General features: G+C 43.2%; 1 protein-coding gene across 11 annotated transcripts in view; it reads left to right on the forward strand.

The window, feature by feature from the left end:
* Positions 1-22,999, forward strand: part of LOC109906958 (membrane-associated guanylate kinase, WW and PDZ domain-containing protein 1-like) — an 86,769-nt gene extending 63,770 nt beyond the window's left edge. For 8 of the 11 annotated variants that reach the window (XM_031793899.1, XM_031793901.1, XM_031793902.1 and 5 more), the window contains exons 14-22: positions 3,961-4,052; positions 5,103-5,298; positions 5,524-5,826; positions 11,416-11,619; positions 13,283-13,370; positions 13,517-13,580; positions 14,197-14,340; positions 14,497-14,635; positions 16,773-22,999. In XM_031793899.1, coding sequence (XP_031649759.1) covers positions 3,961-4,052; positions 5,103-5,298; positions 5,524-5,826; positions 11,416-11,619; positions 13,283-13,370; positions 13,517-13,580; positions 14,197-14,340; positions 14,497-14,635; positions 16,773-17,956 — 2,414 coding nt within the window. In that variant the 3' untranslated portion in view covers positions 17,957-22,999. Of the gene's footprint in view, positions 1-3,960; positions 4,053-5,102; positions 5,299-5,523; positions 5,827-11,415; positions 11,620-13,282; positions 13,371-13,516; positions 13,581-14,196; positions 14,341-14,496; positions 14,636-15,820; positions 15,913-16,772 lie in introns of all 11 variants that reach the window. The other 3 variants (XM_031793908.1, XM_031793909.1, XM_031793903.1) reach the window with 3 other exon arrangements.
* Positions 23,000-23,702: the final 703 nt, after the last annotated feature.

Below are 23,702 nucleotides of genomic sequence, written 5' to 3' on the forward strand. Positions count from 1 at the left end.
CTTGATCCTGACTGGTCTCCCAGTCCCTGCCACTGAAAAACATCTCCACAGTACTTCCACCACCATGCTTCACCGTAGGGATGGTGACATGTTACCTCCAGATGTGACATTTGGCATTCAAGCCAAAGAGTTCAATCTTTCTTTCATCAGATCAGAGAATCTTGTTTCTCGTAGTCAGAGTCCTTTAGGTGTCTTTAGGCAAACTCCCAGCGGGCTGTCATGTGCCTTTTACTGAGGAGTGGCTTCCATGTGGCCGCTCTACCATAAAGGTCTGATTGGTGGAGTGCGGCAGAGATGGATAACCTTCTGGAATGTTCTCCCAACTCCACAGAGGAACTCTGGAGCTCTGTCAGAGTGAACATCTGGTTCTTGGTCACCTCCCTGACCAAGGGCCTTCTCCCCAATTACTCAATTTGGCCGGGCGGCCAGCTCCAGGTAGAGTCTTGGTGGATCCAAACTTCTTCCATTTAAGGATGATGGAGGCCATTGTGTTCTTGTGAAACTTCAATGCTGCAGAAATGTTTTGGTACCCTTCCCCAGATCTGTTCCTCGACACAATCCTGTCTCCGAGTTCTACAGATAATTCCTTCAACCTCATGGCTTGGTTTTTGCACTGTCAACTGTGGGAACCTATATAGACAGGTGTGTTTCCAAATCATGTCCAATCAATTGAATCAAGTTGTGGAAACATCTCAATGATGATCAATGAAATCAGGATGCACCTGCGCTCAGTTTCGAGTCTCATAGCAAAGGGTTTGAATACTAAGGTATTTCTGTTTTTTTTATACATTTGCAAAAATGTCCAAAAACCTGTTTTCACTTTGTCCTTGTTGTGTGTAGATTGATGAGGATTTTAATTGATGTAATACATTTTAAAATAAGGTTGTAAAGTATAAACATTTGGAAAGAGTGAAGGGGTCTGAATACTTTCTGAATGCACTGTATGCTGCATGGTGTGACTATAGATTATTGAGGATTTGAGAAAGTCGCAAAAATAGCTTGTGCTCTGTTCCTTGCCTCAGGCTGCACAGCTGTTCTTTCGTCAAGTGATCATATTTTCACCCATCAGACTATTATCAATTTAATCTAGTCTTTACTAATATGTCAAATGAGTTTCTTTTTCGAATGGCCCATTTATCAAATGTGCAGGGTCAGGGGAAAAAAGACATGTCATCTGTATGCACTGGAATAGCGAATGGAGGCTGTGTGCTTAATATGTGCAGCTGAGAAATAAATATAAGGACACTTATTTCACTCCATGCATCAACCACTGTTTGAGGAGCATGCTTTCACTGCCCGACAGGTGATATTCTGCCGAAACGTTGTATACCATTGGGTCTCCAACCTTGTTCCTGCAGCTACCCAGTGCTTCATTTGGGAAACCAAGTGAAATATGTTCAAGAACACCGCAACAAAACAGATTTAAACTAAACTGTTGACAGCCCATCTGCGTGCTCGAGAAAGGAACAAAGGAGGGAGAGGAGGAGATGGAAATGCATGGTGGTGTCGTGTCTTTGGCTATGCCGGATTAAGTGATATGACATGCTATTCTATAAAATAATTTCTATGTAGTTAATATTACCTGATTAAGCTAATCAGGTAAATAATTAACTAGAAAATTGGGGCACCACGAAAGAATGTTTATAGAGCTGTTATCTTCCGAATAAACTCTTAAAGACCTGGTAATCTTCTACATCAATAGCAGTCATTATTTAATCGTCACCTAAATTCTTGGTTATCTTCACGAAAGCTGGCTAACTGATTCAACTTAATCAGCAAAACAAAATTGGGTTTAATTATTTATTTACTAAATACCTAACTAATCACACAGAATTACATATGCACAGAATGAATCATACATTGATTTCAAATTATGTCGTAAAGGAAAACGTCCCTAGCGGACAGAACAGATATTATGGCTGGTTACACAAAGAGAGGGGGTTGGATTTAAATGAAGGAGCGGGAAGACTGAGGAACAGCTATGGCAGCTATGCTGTAAATACAGTATCTTATACATTCTAAATTACCGCCCATTTGAAAAAGGAAAATGCAATAAATATTTACTCTGCGCTGCACTTCGGTAGGTTGGTAGATGCTGGCCGTGTTGCCCAACAGAGATCTTCCTTGTCCTCTGAAGAATGTCTCTGGTGGTAAACTGGATACTTGGTAGTATCGTGTTGTTTGTTAGGGCAGATACTTTATTTGTCCTTTCCTAGCCCACGTTGTTGCTAACTCAACGACTAGGATGTCTCACTTCTTTAGTGAATAAGAGTTCATACCATTCGCAACCAAAGCTCACGCTGAGGTTGGCTTAGTTCTGTAGTTGACATGTTAGTCTTTTTAACGTATGGACCGTCGTCCTATCGTCCTCTGAACAGAAAGGTACATTTTCGTCAAGGGCTTTATAGAGGTGGGGAGAGAAGGGTGTGTTTCATAGTTTATAACCAATGTCTCTTACTGAGTGAGCAGAGCTTTAACCTTGTGAAAACCCAATTCTCTCATTTGGGAGCTAAAATTACATTTAATCTTTTCACCATATTTAAACATTTAAATTGCACAATAATTCCATGTGAATCTGATAACTATAATGTGTAGACTTTCCAAGATACAGTTTATATCATCCTATCATTAGTAAGAATGTCTCAGACGCCAACTGATCTAGCATCAGTTGTACCAACGCATATTTTCAACTGGTTGGATTACCGAAATATGGTTCCTTTCCCCCCACCTTTTGATGTTCCCAGACTCTATATGTTTAACAAAGGCTTTTCAAGAGTCCTTCTGTAGAGTCAAGAGAGAGGAAAGGGAGAAAGGTATTTATGGGGGTCATAATCTTCCCCCACTCAGGCCAATGTCATGACAGTGGTGAGATATTCTGTATAGCTAAAGGTAATGTGTCACCCAATTAATTATGAAAATATAAAATGACCTATTACTAGGCTATTCTAAATCAAATACACATTTTGTAATTGTAGGCTAGCTGTTAAACAACATCATCGCCTAGGCCTATACATTCTCTCCCACTCATGGATCTGCATTTTGGAGTGTAGCATAAGTCCATCCAGTATGCATAATAATACAGTCCACACTCAAAGGCTAAAATCAGTTTTGTTTGATTTTTTTTCTGCCATGTGTAATGTGCAGTAGGACATGTATTGTGTAATGGCAAAATCATAATTTGAATTCAGTTATATTGGCTTGGGCTCATAAGCCTATGCATAAGCTCTAATATGTGTACGGATTATTTGAATTAATCGTCACCTTAGGAAGCGCTGTCCATTTCGTTGTATTAGGCTTTGAAACAACCTACACAACCATGTTTTACACGGTTTCAACCTGCTGTTGAACCTCGTTCTTCAAATTGATCATCACAGTGAGTTGAGTTTTAAAAGTATGATAGACCTACTGTTTTGATGATAAATGTTTGATGTGATTTTTGATTGCATTTGCATTGTTGTCAGAGTGGTTAGAGGGACCATAGAGCCCTGAGTACAGCGGTCGTGACTCATGACTGCCGGTGTGGCTATAATATGGTCACGGCAACAGCTGTAGTCCTCACACAGCCTGCCACAGCCGCAGAGGGCTTACAAACATGCGTGTGTGTGGCGTGAGTTTGTGTGTTCCAAAGCGAGAGACGGGGAAAGAGAAAAAGAGGTAGAGAGAGTATAAGTGTTCCTTAAAACGGGTCACATTCACATAGAAAGCAAGTGCATCCGGGCATTTATTCTTCCTGTGCTGTGGGATCCAACCTTACACCTGAGAGAAGGAACCTAATATGCCCAGTGAGGCAGAGGAGAGAATAGAGGAGGGGGTGTTCATACCAGATTATTTAATAACAAGATCTTACCTAACTGAATGTGTATTGATTAATGCAACATTCATGCCGTAGAATTACATTTCTGGGTGTCAGGTCTGCTCCCTGTTTCACCTCCACTGAGCTCTTGTTGTTGTGTGTTTCAGAGCCAGATTGCCAGGAGCAGGAGATTTTCCTGTGGCGGAAGGATACAGGATTTGGGTTCCGCATCCTTGGAGGAAATGAGCCTGGGGAGCCAGTGAGTATCTCTCCACCATTCCTCCACCATGTCCCTTCTCTGTCACTGTTTAGTTTAGATGTGCCAAGGAAAGGGGACATTTTCATATTGAACCACTCCCCTTGCGACACACCATTCACTTATTCACGACTGAGGATTAAACATTCCCCATGCCTGGTAATTACATCCCGTGTTAAACACTAAACAGAGTTATGAATGCATGTTAATGAATGCGTGTTAAAAGGGCAGCTATAGTACTGAACCCTCAATGGTCCATTACAGCTTCATCATGGTATGTTTCCTGTCAGAGTCCCAGCCTTAGGGCTTTCTTTGTTAAGCTTCAAACACAAACACTTTCACAACACTCATTCCCTGTCAGATCACACTCACACTGTGATGCTCAACCAACTGCCAAGAACTGGCAGCCTCTTAGTCTTCTTTCTCTCTTCCATCTGCATCACTTGTTCTTCCCCCAGTCTTTACCTATAATAGGGAGCAGTAGAAATGTACAGTCTGCTGTCTGTCTGACTGTGAGAGATGACTGGTGCTGTCTGTTAGATGAGGTAGGTCTGCATGCTGGTCTCAGGAGGTTCATTTAGAGAGCTTATTAGGGAAAGTAAGGGCCTTACCCAGAAGCCTTTGGTTCTGTGCAATGTGTTTCTAAGGGACATGAAGAGAGAGAAAGAAAAGTAGAGAAAGGCAGCGAAAGAGAGAGAAAGAAAAAATAATGAAGAGAAAGAGCGAGAGATGAGAGTGAGAAATAGAGATGCTGTAGGCAGCAAGCCTACCACAGAGGAATTAGCAGTTGTTTTTTGTGCCAAGGATGCTCCGCGGTACACCCTGTACTAAATTTCCTACAGACACACACACACTCACCTCCGACACACAGTAAGACCAGCCCTATCCATTCTACAGCCTCAAAAGACTACAATGCGCTCTAGGCTTAGCTTCAGTTATGACTAACATGGAACCTGTCATGGAACATAAAAAATGGTTTTATTAAACTGTGCTGTATTGAACATGAACTGCAAGTGAATTACAGGGCTAATGGATTTGTGATACGCTTTGTAGATCTACATTGGACACATAGTGAAGTACGGTGCAGCAGATGAGGACGGACGCCTGCGTTCTGGGGACGAGCTCATCTGTGTGGACGGCACGGCGGTGGTGGGGAAGTCTCACCAGCTGGTGGTGCAGCTGATGCAGCAGGCCGCCAAGCAGGGCCACGTCAACCTCACCGTCCGACGCAAGAGCTCTGGATACGGAGGTGAGGACAGGTCACAGAGACTACACAGGCATATGCACACTCACTCACCCACACACTCACTACCCACACAAGCCTGGGTTCTGGCTGAGACCTAGTGCTTAGTGGCTCATTTAACTATTACTAGCCCATGCCAAATGTTTGAATGATGTTTGTATATTTGCTGAACATCTTTTTTGTATTGCCTGTCCTCCTTCATCCCCTCTCCTTCCCCCATCTCTTCCACAGTTTCGAAAGGGGAGGGTGACGTGCCCCCGTCCCCTGCCTCATCCCACCACAGCAGCACCCAGGCCCCCTCCCTGACGGAGGGCAAGCGGACCCCCCAGGGCAGCCAGAACTCCCTCAACACGGTCAGCTCTGGCAGTGGCTCTACCAGTGGCATCGGCAGTGGGGGAGGAGGTGGCTCCGGCAGTGCTGTGGTCACCGCAGCCCTGCAGCCCTATGACGTGGAGATCCAACGTGGAGAGAATGAGGGCTTCGGATTCGTCATTGTGTCATCTGTCTCTAGGCCTGATGCTGGGACTACGTTCGGTGAGTGGGGTAGGCAATTCTACGCTGGGTTGGGTTATGGTGAGCTGGGCTTTGCTACTACCAGAGTGGGCTATGCTGGGTAAAGTTGCAATTTTCTGTTCTCAGGTCTGAGAACCAGTTTTCATTTGTTATGGGTTGAACTGGGTTGAAATGGGTAATAATCTGGTAAAATATCCTGTAATCTGAGCAAATCCTGATTCTCCTGCTTGACTTTACTGTGGTCATTAATCTACAATATTAACAATATTTTCTGAAAACCAACCCTTTAAGGCTTAACTTACGCATGAAAAGCATATATTAATAAACATCCTCTTGAAAAGATCTGAGGTGATTGAGTCGTAGCTAAGCCTAATGACTACAGAACACACCCCTGATGTTATTTAGACAGCCCATTTCCTTGTGTTATCAAAAGTCCCTCTCAAAGTTTACAAAGTGAGACAGGGAAATAGTGATGCCCCAGTGTGTGAAACAACCTGAGTCTGCCAAGCAGCACACTAGTAAACACACGACCCTTAAAGTGCATCAACACCGCCCGCCACTCAGCAACACGATTTATGTAATTTCTTGGGGGTGGAATTACAATATTTTGACAGTCACTCCTCATTGTATCCTCATGAATGGCAAGGGAGTAATTTCTGATGGGAGTGGACTTAGTGGTACAGCTCGAGGTCACAAACTCCATAACCATGAGTTTAGGGAAACAGAAATCTCTTTATGTGCCCAGGTGCATTCACCGCCGGGGATAACTGGCTGGCTGATGCTTTATCAAAAACACTATCAACACCGATTCAGAGGCAGACTCAATACATGGCCATTTCTGGCTGATTCACTCAGCATGTCATTTAAGTTCCACTGAGCACATTCGATAGCTATCTGTACTGTTTATGTATGAAGGCAAAATTGTGAAATTGTTGCCATTTAAGGTCACTCCGCCGTCAAAGAGGGATTTTAAGCAAATGTGAGTGACCTTTAAGCAGGTTAACATTCACAAGGTCGCAGGGCCAGGTGGATTACCAGGACGTGTACTCAGAGCATCCGTTGACCAACTGGCAAGTGTCTTCACTGACATTTTCAACCTCTCCCTGACCTAGTCTAATACCATGTTTCAAGTAGACTACCATAGTCCCTGTGCCCAAGAACGCCAAGTTAACCTGCCGAAATGACTTCGGGTCCGTAGCAATCACATCTGTAGCCATGAAATGCTTTGAAAGGCTGGTCATGGCTGACATCCCATAAATCCTGGACCCACTCCAATTTGCATACTGCCCCAACAGATCCACAGATGACGCAATCCATAGTGCATTTCACACTGCCCTTGCCCACCTGGACAAAATCAACACCTATGTGAGAATGCTATTTATTGACTACAGCTCAGCGTTCAACACCATGGTGCCCTCAAAGCTCATCATTTAGCTAAGGACCCTGGGACTTAACACCTCCCTCTGGATCCTGGGGCAACAACACATCCGCCACGCTGACCAACAACACTGGGGGCTGTCAGGGGTGTGTCCTTAGTCCCCTCCTGTACTCCCTGTTCACCCATGACTGCAGGGCCACGCACTGGACTCTAACCCCGCACTCACACATACTACACTGACACACACACACACACACACACACACAATCACATTCCTTCACATATGCTGCTGCTACTCTCTGTTTATTATCTATGCATAGTCACTTTACCCCTACTTACAGTACATGTACAGTACCAGTCAAAAGTTTGGACACACCTTTATTTTTATTTTATTTTATTTCACCTTTATTTAACCAGGTAGGCTAGTTGAGAACAAGTTCTCATTTACAACTGCGACCTGGCCAAGATAAAGCATAGCAGTGTGAGCATACAACAAAGAGTTACACATGGAGTAAACAATTAACAAGTCAATAACACAGTAGAAAACGAAGGGGGGGTCTATATACAATGTGTGCAAAAGGCATGAGGAGGTAGGCAAATAATTACAATTTTGCAGATTAACACTGGAGTGATAAAAGATCAGATGGTCATGTACAGGTAGAGATATTGGTGTGCAGAAGAGCAGAAAAGTAAATAAATAGAAACAGTACGGGGATGAGGTAGGTGAAAAGGGTGGGCTATTTACCAATAGACTATGTACAGCTGCAGCGATCGGTTAGCTGCTCAGATAGCTGATGTTTGAAGTTGGTGAGGGAGATAAAAGTCTCCAACTTCAGCGATTTTTGCAATTCGTTCCAGTCACAGGCAGCAGAGTACTGGAACGAAAGGCGGCCAAATGAGGTGTTGGCTTTAGGGATGATCAGTGAGATACACCTGCTGGAGCGCGTGCTACGGATGGGTGTTGCCATCGTGACCAGTGAGCTGAGATAAGGCGGAGCTTTACCTAGCATAGACTTGTAGATGGGTTTTTCTTTATTTTTACTATATTATACATTGTAGAATAATAGTGAAGACATCAACACTATGAAATAGTGAGGACCGTCACAGGAAAGGAAGACCTAGAATTACCTCTGCTGCAGAGGATAAGTTCATTACAGTTAACAGCCTCAGAAATTGCAGCCCAAATAAATGCTTCACAGAGTTCAAGTAACAGACACATCTCAACATCAACTGTTCAAAGGAGACTGCGTTAAATCAGGCCTTCGTGGTCGAATTGCTGCAATGAAACCATTACTACAGGACACCAATAAGAAGAAGAGACATGCTTTGACCAAGAAACACGACCAAATATACCAGTGAAAATCCATCCTTTGATGTGAGATTTTTGGTTCTAACTGCCGTGTCTTTGTGAGACGCAGAGTAGGCGAACGGTTCATCTTCGCATGTGTGGTCCCCACCGTGAAGCATGGAGGTGTGTGTGTGTGTGTGTGTGTGGGGGGGGGGGGGCATTCTGGAGCGATTCGCCATCCAACCTGGTTTGCGCTTAGTGGGACTCCTACGTATGAGGGAACTCCTTCAAGACTGTTGAAAAAGCATTCCAGGTGAAGCTAGTTGAGAGAATGCTGAGAGTGTGCAAAGCTGTCATCAAGACAGAGGGTGGCTTCTTTGAAGAATCTCAAATATAAAATATATTTGTTTAACACTTTTTGGGTAACTACATGATTTCACTATGTGTTATTTCATAGTTTTGATGTATTCACTACTATTCTACGATGTCGAAAATAATACAAATATAGAAAAACCTTTGAATGAGTATTTGTCCAAACTTTTGACTGGTACTGTATATATTACTGCAATTCAAAATTAATGTTTTGTTAGCTACTGTGCAGTGCAATGGACCCAGTTCCATTGATCCTATGAGCTATAGTTGAAGCCCCATAAAATAGAAGGTAGAAGTAGAGGTTGTTTATATATCATTTATACAAGCAGGAGATATCCCACTGACACTTGATGTCTTTCTTTATGAGCGACCTGAATGTGCTCATCTGCACTGTCTGCAGTTGGATCCTCAGACTCAGTGACACTTCTGTCTCAACTGTCTCTGGTTGTGTCTCAAATTATACCATATATTCTCCATGTAGCTCAATACTTCTGGCCAGACCCCTATATTCTCCATGCAGTGCACTACTTCTTGCCAGACCTCTATGTTCCCCATGTAGTGCACTGCTTCTGACCAGACCAGAGCCCTATGTGGGTATCATTTGAGAGTTTCTTCCCGTCTCATTAATGTGCTGATGGAGATGCTTCTCTACCAGATCTCCCCGACCGCCAGTGGAGGTCCAACATAGAGAGAGACATGAGAGTAAATATTGATATTATTAATATTAAATAGTGCACCTCCATCCATTTGTGATCAATCTATGGATTCTTCTTTTGCCTGAGAGGGCCATAGATGTTTGGGTATTGTGACGGACAAAGAGCTTTGCACTGGCTTTATCCCTCTCCCATACATCATACTATGCAAACCCCTTTTCTCCCTCCAGCCCATCCCACCATTGTGAGCTGCTGTGCGCTGGTGTTGTGATCAGCAGAATGGGTATTAAATCCTGGGTTTTTGTCACACCCAGTAATGTCCCATATCTCATTATTTGGATAGAGTGGCAGGACACAAGGGCAGTTTTTAATCAAGAAGAAGGGAGGGGAGCTTGACGCACAAGGTGATGTGATAAATATGGAGGAGTGAGGGAGGGAGTGAGGGAGTGAGGGAGGGAGGGAGGGAGGGAGGGAGGGAGGGAGGGAGGGAGGGAGGGAGGGAGGGGAGAGAAAGCTCCCTAGAGTCTGTTCAGAGCTGCTCTGTAAACAAGATGTGCTATATTGAACGCTGTCACTCAGCTTGTATTGCTTTGCTTGTGTAGCACGCAGTATGCAAACAGTCCCATGCAATGCTAGCATGTCTCTGTCTGTAGCCTCTCTGATAAAGGGGAAGGGGAAGGGGAAGGGGAAGATAGTCGTAAGGCCATGTCAAGGTCATTGATAGCCTGCTGAGCAGGGGCCACAAAGGGCCCTGACCAGTTCCAGGTGATTTAAGTCCCAATGATTAACGCATCAGGGGAGCAGAGGATGACAGCAGAGACAAAAACAGAGCCCATGAATTCCTTAATGACCACACAATATAAGTCTGTCCACCACTAGGGATGTAAGCTGTGATCCGGATGCATACTCCGTGATTGCACCAAGTTTCCAGTGCCACGGTTGGCTGGTTCTTGGGTCGTCCTCTCTGGGTGAATGGCCTATGGTGATTTGGATGATTTAAAAACCTCTTTGGGCTAGACGTGCCGCTAGCGACCCACCTCGATAACATCCGGTGAAAATGCAGAGCGCGAAATTCAAAATACAAAAATCATAATATTAAACATTCATGAAAATACAAGTGTCATACATAATTTAAAAGCTTAACTTCATGTTAATTCAGCCATTTTGTCAGATTTTAAAAAGGATTTACGGCAAAGGCATACCATGCGATTATCTGAGGACAGCGCCACACGTATAAAAGCATTAAAAACATTTTCCAAACTAGCAGAGGCGTTACAAAGTCAAACAACGTTTCTAATCAATCCTCAGGTACCCTAATATGTAAATAAACAATCAAATTTAAGACTGAGAGTAGTGTGTTCAATACCGGAGATAAATAACGAAGTGCACACCCTCATCCACGCGCACCACAACACTACAGTCAAAATGAGAGCCACCTTGAAAAACTACAAATTCGAGCTCATTTTTCGAAAAACAAGCCTGAAACCCTTTCTAAAAACTGTTGACATCTAGTGGAAGCAATAGGAACTGCAATCTGTGAGGATTTCCTTTGATTTTCCAATAGACAGGCATTTCAATGGGTGGTCACAACAACAACAAAAAATTATGGTTGGATTCTCCATGGGTTTTCGCCTGCCATATCAGTTCTGTTATACTCACATACATTCAAACTTCAGGGTGTTTTCTATCCTATGCTACCAACTATATGCATATCCTAGCTTCTGGGCCTGAGTAACAGGCAGTTTACTTTGGGCATGTCAGTCATCCGAACTTCCGAATACTGCCCCCTAGCCCTAAGAATTTTTTAACTCTTTGCCCTCTTTTCTCTCTTTTTTTACTTCTCTTTCTTTTCTCATAATCAAATTACATAATCAATAACCAAATCACACAAACACACACACTACACATTAACATCAAAGCTGGCAATGCATGTGTGGCCATGCCCCACAAAATAGGGCGCATCATCGAGGGGAGCCCTGCGGACCGCTGTGGGAAGCTGAAGGTGGGCGACCGCATCTTGTCCGTCAACGGCTGCTCCATTACCAACAAGTCCCACTCGGACATCGTCAACCTGATCAAAGAGGCTGGGAACACAGTCTCTCTGAGGATCATTCCTGGGGATGGTAAGACTTTGAGGCTTTCTGTTTTATAATGCAGTAGGGAGGTGACTTATTCATAGTTCTAGTGGGAGTCAATGGGCATCACTGCTCTGCGCTGGCAGAAGCACTTTCTATCAACCTGGGGAGCTTTCTAGCGCTATGAGAGGCCATGCTCCCTGCCCTGGCTTCAAACTGGGAGAGGGTTGGGACTGTGAATGAGTAGGGAGGTGATGCCACTAGATATGTATCTCTAGTCAGTTTTACCTTTCCCCCTTTTATGGTTAAGGTCAGAATTTGGGGAGGGCAAGCTGATAAGTATGTGTGTGTTGATTGTACAGTGTATGATAGGCAGACTGATAATGTCATTTGGATGTACTGCGGTCTCCCAATTTGGTAATAGCTGCCATTTTGAAATGAAGAGATTATCAACTCAGTGAAATGTGTTTTCTGTGTAATCACTGTTTCCTGTCAGTGTTAATCTCCTCAGTCTGGATGGAACAAGGTGGCAGGAAATGCATACGTAATACTGGTTTTGGCAGGAACAGGCTGTGACAGGAAATTGGCTCTATCCCCATGAGTAGGAATGTGTTGAGTTGTGCCATGTCCCAGAACAACAATACAGCCAGCCCCTAGAATGGCCTGTCATTGGCTGAGAGACTTGTGGACCAATGAGCTGTGTGTGTGTGTGTGTGTGTGTGTGTGTGTGTGTGTGTGTGTGTGTGTGTGTGTGTGTGTGTGTGTGTGTGTGTGTGTGTGTGTGTGTGTGTGTGTGTGTGCTAGGTTTGCTGCTCTGCCTCTAAAGAGCTCTCCAGAAAAACTGGTAAAATGTAGCTTCATTAAGATGGGAGGAGAGCCAGGCGCGCACACACACACAAAGGAGGAGAAAATGCAAAACCAGTCATTAAATAAAGCATGGCAGTTTGTTTTAACGACCACAATGATAGCATCTATTTATAGCCTACTGTTTTCTCTCATGGTAGAACAACTCTAGATAGAACCCATGCAGCCACAACCTTTTCCCAACTAGGCTGTGTAATTTTGTGTGGAGATATTTGTTGTTGAACCGCTCAGGTTGTGTCCCCCAGACAGCTTTGTGATCATGGGGGAAGGCAGGCAGGGCTGTCAGGGTAGCGAGGGAGAGAGGGATGAATGAGTCAGGCTGGTGCTCTTGCTAACTTCAGGCAGAACCCCATTCCATCTATAAGTAACCAATGTCTATGATGACTAATGTGGACTGCCGTGTTGTGGCTTGTGGTGCAGCAAGAAAGGAAGGACAATTACCCCTGGAATTTAAAGAAAAACAGAACGATGGAAGCAGAGAGGCTTGTTTTGATTTGATGTTCCTGTGTAGAGTGGAACTGGTGTTGTCTGTGTCGGTGAGCAACATTGTAGATGACAACATTGTAGGCAATTAGCATCAGGTTGAACAGAGCAGCCTTGAGGTAAGACTGTGTTTTCTGGAGAGCAAAACTCTTGCATGGAAATGTGTTGTCAAAGACAGCAATCCTGACCAAGAATCAGTTATGGCTCAAAACACATTGTTTAGCAGAATAGCGATTTTAGAGCATCTAACAGCAGACGCATTTGTTTTTTCTCTAAGATAGAAGCCATCTTACCAAAATCGATGTATTACTCATAGATTAGAGGTTATGACCTCTACACACAATCCTCTACTGTGTTTCCACAGAGTCCTCCAACGCGTCTCTGTTGACCAACGCTGAGAAGATTGCCACCATCACCACCACGCACACACCCCAAACTGCCACGGAGCCTCGGTTAGTTTCCATGAAGATCTCAATCAATAAACAGGCTTTTGATTAAATCAAATGTATAATATGATCAATTGCATGAAAGATGACTTCTATATGAATATTATTTATTTTCATATCTGTGTGTTCATATGAATGATTACATTTTCCAGGAACAACTCAAAGTCGAAACAGGCTCCTCCTCCACCTCCTCCAACACAAGCTCAGCCCTCACAGGTACTGTAAAGACAGACATGTTCTATCGGTCTGTTTCAATCAATCACCAAAGAAGGAAGCAATCAGTAATTCACTACTTCACAAGAACACACTGTTCTGTTTATCTGAGATAAAGATTTTCATTCAAAGCATCAAAGCAATCAATCAATGAATCAGATAATCAATAAAAGAGGACGGAAGAGTGACAGTACCACAGCCAAACTTTTGATGAGTGCAGTAAGCCTGTGTCCAGCCATTGCAGTGCCCTTTCTTCGTGCTCTGCACAGGCAGAAATAATTATTCATTGGTTCCAGGGTATTGTACCTCCTGTTCATTTTGTGTGGTCCTTTGTAGCTCTGTTGGTAGAGCATGGTGCTTGTAACGACAGTGTTGTGGTTTCAATTCCTGGGACCACCCCTATGTAAAAATGTATGCACGCATGACTGTAAGTTACTTTGGATAAAAGTGTCTGCTAAATGGCTTATATTATTATGTGAGTTTTTGCTGGATGTGACTTGATTAGTCCTGAATTTAGTACACACTTCATGACACCCCTGTTGGCCCATGAGTTGTGGGTATTTGCACATCTGCTCTGTAAATATGTACTTTTCTTTCTTTCTGTCTCTCACTCTCTCAGGATGCCGAGTTCTACTCTGTGGATCTGGAGCGGGACAGTAAAGGCTTTGGGTTCAGCCTGAGAGGAGGACGGGAGTACAACATGGACCTATATGTGTTGAGGCTGGCTGAGGACGGGGCGGCTGGCAGGAATGGCAAGATGAGGGTATGCTCCATGAAAAAATCATATCAACAATTGGAGGCCTGTCACTCTGTTGTACTTGGATTCTAATATTTCTGTCAAATAGACAGTTCAGCTCGCCTGGGATCAATTATCTGGTTGTCTCAATAAATCCTAAATCCTCTCTCTCTGCGCACAAAGGTGGGAGATGAGATCCTGGAGATCAACGGCGAGAGCACAAAGAACATGAAGCACGCACGGGCCATCGAACTGATCAAGAATGGTGGCCGGAGGGCACACCTGGTCCTCAAGAGGGGCGATGGATCTGTACCTGAATATGGTGTGTGGAGATGTGATGTGATACAGGTTCCCTCCATACTATGACTAACACTACTGACTCTGACTACTAACTAACACTAAAGGCCCCACACACAGGACAGACACTGTAGTCTGCAGTTTCTTGTTGCTGTGAGCAAATCAAATCCATTTTTATTTGTCACACGCACCGAATACAACATTACCGTGAAACGCTTACTTACAAGCCCTTAACCAACAATGCGGTTCAAGAAATTGAGTTAAGCAAATATTTAATAAAGAAACTAAAGAAAAAGAAATGTAATCAAAAAGTAACACAAGATATTTACATAATAATAATGAGGCTATATACAAGGGGTACCGGTACCGAGTCAATGTGTGGGGGTACAGGTTAGTTGAGGTCATTTGTAAAGTGACAATGCATAGATGTAAATAGTTTGTTCAGCTTTGGGTTAGAAGCTGTTAAGGAGCCTTTTGGTCCTAGACTTGGTGCTCCGTTATCGCTTGCCATGCGGTAGGAGAGAGAACAGTCTATGACTTGGGTGACTGGAGTCTTTGACAGTTCTTTGGGCCTTCCTCTGACACCGCCTAGTATATAGTTCCTGGATGTCAGGAAGCTTGGCCCCAGTGATGTACTGGGCCATACACATTACCCTCTGTAGTGCCTTACGGTCAGATGCAGAGCAGTTGCCAGACCAGGTAGTGATGCAACTGGCCGGGATGCTCTCGATGGTGCAGCTGTAGAACTTTTTCAGGATCTGGGGACCCATGCCTCTCCTGAGGGGGAAAAGGTGTTGTTGTGCCCTCTTCACAACTGTCTTGGTATGTTTGGACCAGGATAGTTCACTGGTGATGTGGATACCAAGGACAATGAAACTCACAAACTTCATTGGCCATAGTATGTAATGTTCCTCTTCCTGTATAAATCAAGTCATGTTATTGTCCAAATACTGTATGTTCTGCTCACTCCTAATCTGGGATTGTTTCTCCTTATTTCTGCCGAGAAGGTCAAAGGATCCCACTCAGCTGTCAATTTCATAGGTTTTCCTTTTCTGTGCCTGACAGAAAAACTTGTCAACTGAACCAACTACATTTATTTTTCTTATCTCTATTGAGGATCTAAGCCCTCTCTTGTCTCTATTTTTGTTTATTTTTTTGCTGTCTCTTTCCTCCCCACTTCTTTTCTCTGGGTTCTTCCTCCTCCCTCCAGCGATGATGGCTCCTCATCTCGCTGTTGGTACTATGAGAAATGACAAGATGGGAGAGCCCTGTTTCTACCTAATGGGCCAAAATCAGACCACGGTTTGTAGCCAAGTCTGTTCCAACCCACCCTCCTAACTGTTTACCCTCCACCCCAACATCTCTCACCTACTTAACCCATCTCCCCCTACCATTTCCTCCTCTCCCACTACCTGCACCTCCCTGGGTATGTGTTTGGTTCTGTGTGGCCTGGCTCACTCCTCAACCTGCACTGTGCTTTCATGACCCATGTGAACCCATTCACACTGAATGCACTGCTTCTCCTCCTCCCGCCTCTGGAAGGATTCATGTCACTGCTCGCCTCCTGCTGCTACCATAACAACCACTAATTGGGCAGAGTCATGGGCAGAATACTCTCCAGTTTTTTGTTTTCTCCTCTCTCAGGCTCTTTGTTTTTCTGCAGTTCCCATTCCCAAACGATGATAATCAACTTTTTACACTATTTTTATTTTAACGTCATAGCTGCTTGTTGTGTCATTGATAACGCCAACCCTCCACTTGCAATGTTTTGCACTCGTTGTGTTGCTGCCACCTACATATAGCAACCCAATGCTCCCATTGAAAATATACGGTAGCAATTGTTTACTTTGATGTAATTTAGTTTGAGGATCAAAGTAAGTTATTTGTGTACAAATTTGAATATTTAATACTACCCTTTTTCCCCCAGTATATTTAATGTCCCAATTTGCAAACAAGTCACTGTTTAAGGAAGTGCATGGCAGTACATGGTTTCCATAAAAATATCTGTATTGACTAAATACCAATATCTGTATTGCTTGTATCTGTATTGATACAAGCAATTTGTGAGAATTGTCTTAGCTACCAAGCTTATATTATTTAGTTAGTTTAAACTCCATCCAGTCTGAGAATGTCTCTCATGTTCTTCCTTTGTTTTCATACAGACTCCAACCATGACGGGCACTCTCCCACACCCGGGGCACAAAACTCTCCGGAAGTGAGAACCCTGCCACCAAACAGCCGATATCACACCTCATCGGAGTCAAGTTATCCACAAGACCTTCACAAACCATCACGCCACAAGGATGCTGCGCAGGACCGAGACAGGGACAGGATGGAGCACCAGGTCCGGCACTTTAACCCCCACCACCATCACACCTGGAACAACAACCACAGCCATGCCACCCCCAGCCAACACTACCCTGAAAACAGCGGCGGCAACAATAAGAAGAGCCGGGGACGCAAAGTCAACAAGTCAGAGTCAGAGAGCGGCATCTCAAAACTATTAAAGACTCTGCGTAAGGACAGCTCTAGGAAGAAGGCTGCAGCTGCAGCGGCAGCTACAGAGCGGGAGCTCTCCGCTAGTAGCAGTACTCTAGACCCGAGGTACAGTCGACCACGCCGCGGCTCCCTCGACCGTTCGCCCACCCGTAAACATGAAGCCTCCCCTGACCGATGGCGGTCCAAGTCCATGGACCGCAGGGTCGAGCGAGCACACCGAGACCGCACACCCGAAAAGGAGAACGAGGACGGAGGTTTCCTCAGTCATGCGGCTACTCCTGAACAACCACTCTACGACCGCAGGCTCCTGAGGGAACCACAGACCCCGGGGCGAGCCTACTTAGAGGCCACCACCCCAGAGCGCCTGAACAAAAGGGCTTCCTCCCTGTCTCTTTCCAGGGGGTGGACTCCTGACAGAGGCAGCTTGAAGAACGGCAACCTCCTGAGGGACTCGCCGGTTGAGACGAGGGAGGATAGGTATGGGATGAACGGAACGCCAGAGAGACGGTACAGGTCAGAGAGAGATTCGTCTCCAGACAGCAGCTATAGCAGGGAGGAGCTGAACTACTGCAGTACACTGAAGAACAATGCTTCCACTCACAACCACACAGGCTACAACGCAGCAGGACACTGCAACAACGCAGCAGGACACAACAACACAGCAGGACACAACAACACAGCAGGACACAACAACACAGCAGGACACAACAACGCAGCAGGACACAACAATGCAGCAGGACACAACAAAGCAGCAGGACACAACAACGGAGTAGGTTGCGCCCAGAACCAGTTCCCCGTGCCTATGAGAAGGCTTTACAAAGAGAGCCCCAAGGACCTCAGCATCTGAGTGGACAGAGCCTGGACCTTGGCCTCTCACCCCTCAACCTGTGTAGGCCACAGTACATACACTGGACTTGGACTTCTGAGGAGATTAACTCGTGATGTATCCAATCGCCTGGTTGATTGATTCATTGATTTGACTACTTGTGATCCGGGACAGAGATTCATACCACAGCAGGAGTACAATCTTTTTTTTGTTTGTACTGTATGTTTTGCTTCTGTTCACATTATTTTGAGCATTACGGCAGTTGTTAGTACTGTAGTGAAGGTATGTGTATGTGCCTATCACATCACAAATGGCGATTTAGCTTTTTTTGGGCATCTCTGTTTGGAACCTCAGAGGGAACAAATACAGTCGCTAGTGAAAGTCTACACACCGCTTGCACAGTCTTCACATTTTGCTGCCTCGAAATGTAATCAAAACATTTATTAAATTAGATTGGTAGAACAATTATCTACAAAACCTACTCCACATTTTCAAAGTGAAAGAAAAATTATAGAACACCCCCCCCCCCCCTTCCAAAAAAATGTATTGATTGCATGACTCTTAGCGCAACGTATATCCATTGTTTTTGTCAAAATTGCTCAAGCTCAGTAAATGTGGTTGGGAATCATTGATGGCCAGCAATATTTCAGGCATGTCTCAGATTTTCAAGCAAATTTAAGTCAGCACTGAGACTGGAAAACTCACACTTTACACCTCTTCGAAAGCCCTCGTGGTGGGTCTTTGATATTAAAATGTGTGTAAATGTCCCGCTGACAAATAAAACTCTGTCCCAGGGTTAGGTTTTCAGAAAACTACGGCAGGTTTTTACCTGGGCTTTTTGTATCCTGACAAACTCTCCAATCCCTGCCGGTGACAAGCCTACCCATAACATGATGCTGCCACCACAATACTTGAAAATACAGAGAGTTTTCCTCTGTGTTGCATTAGATTTGATTCAAATCAGCAGTTTTTTATTTAGTCCAAAAAGTGAATGTGTTTGCTGTTTTGTCTTGCAGTATTATTTAACAGCCTTGTTGCAAACATAATTGATGATTTGGTGTGGATGTTTTTTGTTGTTGAATTTTTTACCCCTTTTTCGTGGTATCCAATTGTTTAGTAGCTACTATCTTGTCTCATCGCTACAACTCCCGTACGGGCTCGGGAGAGACGAAGGTTGAAAGTCATGCGTCGTCCGATACACAACCGTACCAAGCCGCACTGCTTCTTAACACAGGGCGCATCCAACCCGGAAGCCAGCCGCACCAATGTGTCGGAGGAAACACTGTGCACCTGGCAACCTTGGTTAGTGTGCACTGCGCCCGGCTCGCCACAGGAGTCACTGGTGCACAATGAGACAAGGATATCCCTTCCCGGCCAAGCCCTCCCTGACCCGGACGACACTATGCCAATTGTGCGTCGCCCCACAGACCTCCCGGTCGCAGCCGGTTATGACAGAGCCTGGGCGCGTACCCAGAGTCTCTGATGGCACAGCTGGCGCTGCAGTACACCACTGCGCCACCCGGGAGGCCTGGTGTGGATGTTTCCTTCTTTTCACTTCATCATACAGGCCACTAATGTGGAGTGAATGCAATGTTGTTGATCCTCTGTATTTTCAAGTATTGTGGTGGCAGCATCATGTAATGGGTATGCTTGTCACTGACAGGAAATGGGGTTGTCAGGATCAAAAAATATATATGAAAGGAGCAAAGCACAGGTCAATAGTCTGAGAAAAGTCTGCTGTAGTCTTCTGAAAACCTAGAGGTAATTAGTGGTAGACACACTAGACTGGCTTTTCAGGAGGTGTTGAGTGATCCAGTCTTAGTCCTGACTTAAATATTCTTTCAAATCACAGACAAAGTTTGAATATTACTTTCCACCTATGGTTCCCAACCAAATTTACTGACCTTGAGCAATTTTGACAAAAACAATGGAGCTATGTTGCCCTAAGAGTTGGTAAAATCTTATTCAAAATTATTCCGTTTTTATGTTCTATAATATTTCTTTCACTTAATAATTCTTGTGACTCTCAAAACTTGGATCCAGGAACATAATCATCGCCTCAAACTAATTAGCATAACGCAGAGGACATACATCTTCCTAGAAAATCTTCCTATTCATGGAAATCACAAATGAAATATATTGAGACACAGCTTAGCCGTTTGTTAATCACACTGTCATCTCAGATTTTCAAAATATGCTTTACAGCCAATGCGTCTAGCATTGTGTAAGTTTATCATGGCATAATGCTATGCTAGGCTCTGCTGGCAGCAGGCAACATTTTCACGAAAATAAGAAAAGGAATCAAATGAAATCATTTACCTTTGAAGAACTTCAGATGTTTTCACTCAGGAGACTCCCAGTTAGATAGCAAATGTTCCTTTTTTCCAAAAATATTATTTTTGTAGGCGAAATAGCTCCCGTTTGTTCTTCACGTTTGGCTGAGAAATCGACAGGAAAATGCGATCATTACAACGCCAAAGCTCATCTTTTTTCCAAATTAGCTCCATAATATCGACAGAAACATGGCAAATGTTGTTTAGAATCAATCCTCAAGGTGTTTTTCACATATCTATTCGATAATATATCCGTCGGGACAATTGGTTTCTCATAAGAAGCGATTGGAAAAATGGCTACCTCAGTACTTTACGCAAGATTTTCATGTGACCACTTGCTCAATGTGGTCCCTTACGGCTATTCTTCAACATAATTGCGTAAAAAGACGTCACAATGCTGTAGACACCTTGGGGAATACGTAGAAAGCGTAAGCTCATTCACAGCCATATTTTTTTTTATTTTACTAGGCAAGTCAGTTAAGAACAAATTCTTAATTTCAATGACAGCCTAGGAACAGTTGGTTAACTGCCTGTTCAGGGGCAGAACGACAGATTTTTGTACCTTGTCAGCTCAGGGATTTGAACTTGCAACCTTTCGGTTACTAGTCCAATGCTCTAACCACTAGGCTACCCTGCCGCTCCATATAAGGAGTCATTGGCATGAAGCCGTTTCAAAAAATGCGGCACTTCCTGATTGGATTTTTATCTGGGTTTCGCCTGTAACATCAGTTCTGTTGCACTCGCAGACAATATCTTTGCATTTTTGGAAACGGCAGAGTGTTTTCTATCCAAAGCTGTCAATTATATGCATAGTCGAGCATCTTGTCGTGACAAAATATCCTGTTTAAAACGGGAACGTTTTTTATCCAAAAATTAAAATACTGCCCCCTAGTCGCAAAAGGTTATTACATTTTTTTTGTAGGTTGTGTAGATCTATAGAAAAGAAAATCTAATGTAATCCCTTTTTAGATACAAATGTTGTTAGCGAAATGTGACGACTGCCAGAGGTGTGTAGACTTTCACTAGCGACTGTATGTGTTCCCTCTGAGGTTTCAAACATGCTCCTTACTGTGGTAACTGGTACTTCATGGTGGGCTTGTTTTTAATATGTTTTTGATGTCATTTTCCACCTCAGAATTGCTTTATGAAGCAAACTATAGCACAAGATGTTGGTAGTAGTGACATTTTATGGACAACTGCAGTGTTCATACCTAAGTGAGTATCATACAGAGTAAAGGCAAACTCACATTTTTATAACCAATAGTAATTTTAGAAATAATATATTTGAAATCAACCTTTTTGCATTTGTCCTGCTATTTATTTTCAATTGGCACATACCACAACGAAGCTTGGTTAAAGCTTAAAGGACCAAGTTATATGCCCCATAACCTGAAAATAGGAATCATTGTTATCCCTGCTGGATTTGCTGTAGAATCGCCAAAGAGGGAAACTAACATCCATCTCCTCTTCTCTCAGTCAGAGTTGTCTAGACTGCCTGTGGTGGAAATAACATTTAAAAAAGTTTTGTATTCCTATTCAGAGGAAAGTAGAAGCAACATGTTAACTGACTGGAGCCTGTAACATGAAGCCTGTTTCACAGTTATAAGCAACATGGAGAGGTTGACTAAGAGAGGTCAAATGGTTTGAATGTAACCACAGTCCTAGAATGAATTGATCCTATATACTGATGTAGACGTGAGGAAAGCTAAACCACCACATCTGATTGGCTTGAAGATTCAATAGAAAATATTGATCAACGGCCCACTGATCCCATACAGGTGAAATGGGATTAATTCCTCTCTTCCTCTCCCTGTCCAAGGAAATGAGGTGATGATGTAATCATGTAAGGTAAGTTGTTGTGATGGTAACATATGGAAAGTTCCGGTACAGAAGTATCTGCCATGCTGAGCCATGCTTTCACACCACTGGAGTATGACTGCAGCTTTAACCTTGTTTTTCTGTATATTTTATGTTTTATGTTTCACAAAACATCTACAATTATATAGGAAAAACTACAACAAATGCATTCTTTTATCACTGTTTTTTCCATGGTACTGTAAAAACAATTGCAAAGAAGAGCAAAAAAAAAGACATTTAAAGAAGAATATAACCTGCCGGCCACCGCCTGCACAGAATTTTACTATGTAACTAATAGGAACCTGTCAAGGAATAAATTGCTGCCTTTTTCTTGTACAAAAGAGACATTTATGAGAAACCTCTGCAGTGAGGAATGTGATATTGTGTTTATATTTCTGAAATGGACCTGATGATTCATGGGAAATATGTTAATGTACTCTGAATCAGGTATGTAAAGACATTCTAAAAATGAACGACTGTATTTGGTCAATTAGAAGCTGTTTGTTGGTTTGAATATCTCTTGATGGTTAGCCTGCCTTTGTATTATAAAGCACTTGTATGCAGTCTGTGTCCTTTAAGCATTATTTCTTGCAATGTGCTCCAGACATAATGCTATATCTGTGTTGATAAAAGCAGTACATGCATATGGGCCAATCTTTTTTATAAAACACTATGCATATATAAATATTACATTGTTCATAGCTTTATTTGGCCCATGAAGCTATACATAACATTAGTTTAAGTACAAGTAAATGTGGACTTATCCAGTAAAGCTTATTTCCTTGAGAGGGATCACAATGTATATGTAGCTATCAAAAGAAGTCTGTGAATGCTATTTTTATTATCAAATAAAGTTTTCCATACAAATTCAAAATATTTTTTTTCTACAGTGGCTTGCAATTATATTGCCAGGGAATTCCTATTGACATGATCTACATTTTAGATTCCCCTTGGAGTGCAGGATTTACAGATTGATTTATGATTCACCAAGGTACCTCAGCATATGTAAACGCAATGCTTTAGTAACAGAATATCTGCAAAAAATACATAAAGTGTTGTAAGAAGTGCGTAATTGGCTGCAGGGAAGTCAGGCGCAGGAGAGCAGACATAGGTAACAACCAGAGCAGTTTATTTAGGCAAAACAAACTGCACCCAGAAACAACAAAATACGTGTTTAAATAACCCGTTGCAAACCAGTTAGAAATGCACATACACTTTACAACAAACAATTCCACACACAGACATGGGGAGAACAGAGGGTTATATACATGTCACGTAATGAGAGAATTTTTATATTTTTATTTCACCTTTATTTAACCAGGTAGGCTAGTTGAGAACAAGTTCTCATTTACAACTGCGACCTGGCCAAGATAAAGCATAGCAGTGAGAACAGACAGCAACACAGAGTTACACATGGAGTAAACAATAAACAAGTCAATAACGCAGTATAATTTTTTTATATAAAAAAAAGAGTCTATATACATTGTGTGCAAAAGGCATGAGGAGGTAGGCGAATAATTACAATTTAGCAGATTAACACTGGAGTGATAAATGATCAGATGGTCATGTGCAGGTAG

Source organism: Oncorhynchus kisutch, linkage group LG17 (assembly GCF_002021735.2).
Source record: "Oncorhynchus kisutch isolate 150728-3 linkage group LG17, Okis_V2, whole genome shotgun sequence".
Taxonomy (NCBI): domain Eukaryota; kingdom Metazoa; phylum Chordata; class Actinopteri; order Salmoniformes; family Salmonidae; genus Oncorhynchus; species Oncorhynchus kisutch.